The sequence below is a fragment of the Neomonachus schauinslandi genome, chromosome 4 (assembly GCF_002201575.2).
Source record: "Neomonachus schauinslandi chromosome 4, ASM220157v2, whole genome shotgun sequence".
Classification (NCBI taxonomy): Eukaryota; Metazoa; Chordata; class Mammalia; order Carnivora; family Phocidae; genus Neomonachus; species Neomonachus schauinslandi.
In genome coordinates this window covers 187416673-187421387 of record NC_058406.1, presented here as the reverse complement: position 1 = coordinate 187421387, position 4715 = coordinate 187416673, and the positions used below count along the sequence as shown (strand labels likewise).

Below are 4715 nucleotides of genomic sequence, written 5' to 3'. Positions count from 1 at the left end.
GTCTGAGTGATGGGGTGAGCCCCCAGGCTGACAGTGTGGAGGGGCCAGTGTCCTGGTGATAGACAAGGGAGTGAGGTCAGTGCTGGGGGGAGGGGTGTCTTTGTGCGGCTGTCCCGGGGTGAGCTGGAGGGAGTGAGGCCAGTTGTGGGCGGGAGCAGAGTTGTCAATGTCTGGGTTGGGGGGATCAGTATGTGGATGAAGTGGGACACAGGAGGGGAGTGGGTGTCAGTGTCTAGGTGATTAGGGTGGAAAGGGTGTGGTCAATGTCTAGATTAAGGAAGTATCTGGTTGGTGTGCAGTATCCCCCTAAACACAGAGGTGTGACCCCCTCCTGCTCCCTCTCCAGGAGGCCATGTCAGGCGAGGACCACGAGGGGCGGCCAGTGGCTGAAGATGCCAGCGGCTCGCCCAGCCCTGGGGACACACTGCCCTGGAACCTGGGGAAAACACAGAGGAGCCGGCGAAGTGGAGGGGGCTCCGGGGGCAACGGGAGTGTCTTGGACCCTGCCGAGCGGGCAGTCATCCGCATTGCAGGTAACGCTGAAGGGCCTTGTCTGCCCAGTTTGGACATCAGCACTCGCTTGTTGGCTGAGCACTTGCTGTCGGCTACCTGCGGGTGTTAGGACCGGGATGGGAGGCTGACCGGCTGGTCCCCTGCGGACTCTTCTGTGGCAGGTGATTGCAGGCCCCACAGCGCCACCTGCTGGCCCCCTCTTGTCAGCTGCAGGAGGCCTAAGGTTGAGGCCTGAGGTTGCGGCCAGGCGGTGGCACCATCATTGGCTCATGACAAGGAGCCCGTGCCCAGGTGCCATGATACTTTCTTGGGCTTCTGGGGCAGAGCCGCCTTCCAGGCCCCTTGCTCTTGGCTGCCACCAGTAGCAGTGTGGGGAAGCACACAGGAGCGGGAGAGGAGGGGCCACCTGGTTGGCTAGGGCTGCAGCACCTCCGTGAGCCAGGTCCTGCCTTGGCCTCCAGCAGCTGCCCATCTGTGGAGGAGGATGGGAGAGGCCCAGCCAGAGGCCCCTGAGAGTGTAGGGTGGGGCAGCTGGAGAGTGGGCCCCTCCCCCCGGGAAGTGGGTGACCCAGGCTGGAGGCCATCAGGCTGGCTGTGCTGGGAAAGGGAGGAGCCAGCTGAGGGTCCTCGGCCCAGGCTGCAGAGTGCTGACCCCACCCCCCCGAGGACAGAATGAGGGTGCAGCGTGTGGAGGGCAGGGCCGCCCCGGCAGGTGGCTGGGAGCGCACACTGAGGCAGGTGGGCAGAGGCCTGAAAGGCCAGCTGCTGACGGAGGACAGGACTGCGGGCAGCGAGGGACTCTGTGGGTGGGAGGACCAGCAACAGCTCCAGGAAACGCAGAGGCTCAGGACAGCTTGAGGGGTGTGTGGGTGTATCACATGTGGATTTTAAAGGAGGATTTTTACCCACGTGAAAGCGAATCATGAGTGTCTTTCCGCCCCCCCCCCCCCCCCCCCCCTTCTTCAGCATCCGCCCCTGTCCGGGGGGGGGGGCCTTCAGCTCTCCCTGCCGGGAGCTCTGCTGCAGCCAGGGCCCCAGCCTGATGACCTCAGGACTGATCCCTAGCGGTGGGGTTTGTGGTCGCAGCGTCTGCAGCAGTTAAGGTTAGAGACGGACACTGTCCCCGCGCTCCAGAAAGGAGGGCATCTGCCCGCCTGGGACACAGGGTCTTCGCCCATTTCATGGGTGGGAAAGAATTTGTCTTTTAGTTTTACCAAACCTTTTTTTTTCTTTTTGCTGCACATTGCCTATTTTAGTCCTTTTATACTTACTTAAATTTTTTGTGATTTGAGGGCTCTTTTTATATCGAAGGTAGCAACTCTCACCTCCAGCCTCGCAGTGGGAGGATTCTCAGTAGCGGCAGAGGGAGGAGGGAAGGGGCGCGCCTGAGGGCGGCCAGGTGAGGTCGCCGGAGAGGTCGGGGCCGGCGAGGGAGGGGCCGCTAGGGACTGGGACCCGGCCGGGGGCGGGGAGGGGGGTGCGCCCCCGGGACGCGCGTGGGGCCGCGGCTGGGAGCGTGCCCAGCCCGCCCGGCGCAGCCCTGGCCCCCTGGCCCCTCGCCCGGCCCCGCCCCGCCCGTGGGGCATCCTGGGTGCGGGGGCGGGGCGGGGCCGCCCCTTTAAGCGGCGCGCGGCCGCGGGGACAGTGGCCGCCCGGTCTGGAGGCCGCTCTGCGCCGCAGTGCCCGCCGCGTCCCGCGCCCAGGCATGGCCGCCCTGCTGCCGCCGGGCCCGCCGCCCGACGAGCTGGACTTCATCCAGGCCTACGAGGAGGTGCGGGAGAAGTACAAAGGTATGGCGCCGTCGGCCCCGCGCATCCTGCGGACGACCTGCCGTTCGGCTGGGCCCTGGCAGGTCCTGCAGCCTGACAGCCCGGCCTCTGACCCCTTGTCCGCCGTGGCCGGTCCGATCGCGGCCCAGGCACAGCCCAGCCCGCCGCCTCGCCGGTCCCGCTCGACACCCGCGGCTGCGGCGCCCAGGGAACAGGCAGCAGCGCCCGGCAGAGCCCCCGCGGTCATGCCCTTAATAGGGCATCGCGCGGCGAGGGTGGTGGGGTGGGCCGCGCCGCGGGCGGGGGCTCGCGGGGCCAGTGTCCAGTGTCCCCAGTCTGTGCCCAGCAGACATGTGGGTCAAGGCCGAGCCCTCCCCTGCCCCTCAGCAGGGTGCCTCCCCCGTGGGGTGGGGGCCGCTGCTGCACTTGGCAGAGGGTCACATACTTGTGGCCTCTCCTCACATCCCCAAACGGGCCAGCCCCTAGGCTGCCACCCTCCTTTGGCAGGGACCTCCTTACACCCCTTCTCTGTCCCCTGGGCAGGCAGCTGTGGGCTGGGAAAGACAGGCCAACCCTCTCTTCCTTTTCAGAAGAACTGGCTCTGTGTCTCTGACAGACCCCCTTGCCCTGCTCCAGCGGCCCCCTGGGGTCTCTGGACCTGCCCAGGCCCTCGCTGTTGTCAGCAGTCCGCACCCCAGCCCAGCTGCCCGGGTCCCTGGGCTCTGAGCAGGCACCATCACAGCCCTGGCTCCTGGCCCACACAGGCTTAGGGCCCTGAGAGTGAGTTGCTGGAGGGGGTCGAGGCGGGGGCCTTGGGCAGAGCTGACCAGAGCTGTTTCCAGCTCCACATGGCTGGTTTTGCTGGCTCTGCCCCCAAGGGCAGCTCAGGGAGAGAGGTCCTGCTCGGGCCTCGCCTTGCTCTCTACCCACTGACCTCCTCCAGGCACGGAGAGGTTTCATAGGGCCTAGGGCTCGTCCCTGCCAGGCCACCCTCCCCTAACAGCTTCTGCTTGATCTCTGGCAAGGTGGCTGTGTTGTGTGGATCTGCCAGCGTTGTGGTCACCCCGTTGGCCTGGTCCTACCAGAGATGCTCCTGGGACAGTGGGCTCCTGAGGGAGGGAGCCTAAGTGTAGAGAGGGCCGGCCTGCTGCTCTTACCTCCCAGAGCTGGCCCAGCCTTGGAGGGCCCATCCGGACAGGTCCTGGGCAAGGAAGCAGCTGCCCATGTGAACCACAGTTTTCCTGGCATACCCCAGGAAAGAACTGTTTATGAAGTGGCCACTCTGTTTAAAGTAGGAACACCTACACAGAATATACACAGAGTACATAGTGGTTTGTTCCAGAATCTTCCTTGGTGTGATCAGGGCACAGGGCTGCGTGTGGTCCAGAGCCTGTCCGGGGCATCCATCTGAAACATCCTGACCTGAGTAGCCGTGTTCCCTCTAGCCCCTGGGGTGGAGATCTGCCTCCCAGGAGGGAGATCTGACAGGTCCCTGGGGGTTTTCCTGTCTCGGTGCCTGCCCTCCCCAACCCAGCCTCCCTGGATGCCAGGCTTGATGTTGGACCCACTGGGCGGTCTTGGCCCATGTCCACCTCCTGGGCATGGTGGCTGGAGGCTGACAAGAGGGCAGTGGGCGACCCGTGCCTGCTTCGTGCCCGAGGGTGCAGAGCGTGGACGTGCCAGTGCTGTTGTGGCCCAGCTCCCCAGTCGTGTGGCACTGGCAGCTGGCCATCGCTAAGTAGGAGAGCGAGTGCTGGGGGCTTCGCACGCAGGCCCAGGCGTCGGAGGGCTTCTGGGTCATAGCCGGCAGCCCCCTGACTCCTCAGTTCCTTTGAGTAAGGGGCTAGGTGGGTGCCTATGGTCAGCCCAGGGCTGCTGCCAAGGCCAGGAGTAGTCTAGAGGAGGCCATAGGTGGCTGGGCTGTGGGCCACAGGTCTGACCATTGTGCACCCCTTGGACCTACCAGAGGACCAAGGTCCTGGCCCATCCTGTCCCTGGAGGTGGAGGGCCACCGTGAGGGACGGAGGGAAGGCATGGCCCCTGATGTCAGCCCGTGTGCAGGTGGGGAGGAGGCCGAGGCCCCCTCTCTTGGGGCCCAGCACAGCACTCGCTGGCTCTGCCTTGGGGACTGCCCCCCAGACCTGTCCAAGCACTCCTGGTCCCTCACTGGGCCCATGAAGGGCTTTGGCTTCTGCCTCCTGATTTCTAGCCCAAGCTCGCTTTCACTGCCCCCTCCCCCAGCCCCCCCATGAGAAGTTCCTTCCCCAGCTGCCCCTCCAAAGTCCAGCCACTCAGCCCCTCCCCCAAGTGATCCCCTCCCCCACAACACCCCAGGCCCCACCCTGGACATGTCATTCATTCCCTGGCTCTCCCCCTGGAAATCCCCAGTCTTCCCTTCATGGTCACTGCTCTGCCCAGAACATTCTCAGTTTC

General features: G+C 65.1%; 1 protein-coding gene across 1 annotated transcript in view; it reads left to right on the top strand.

Moving 5' to 3' along the window:
• Positions 1 to 352: 352 nt before the first annotated feature.
• Positions 353 to 4715, top strand: part of PLEC (plectin) — a 53654-nt gene continuing 49291 nt past the window's right edge. The window contains exon 1 of the mRNA XM_044914700.1: positions 353 to 533. Coding sequence (XP_044770635.1) covers positions 353 to 533 — 181 coding nt within the window. The remainder of the gene's footprint in view (positions 534 to 4715) is intronic.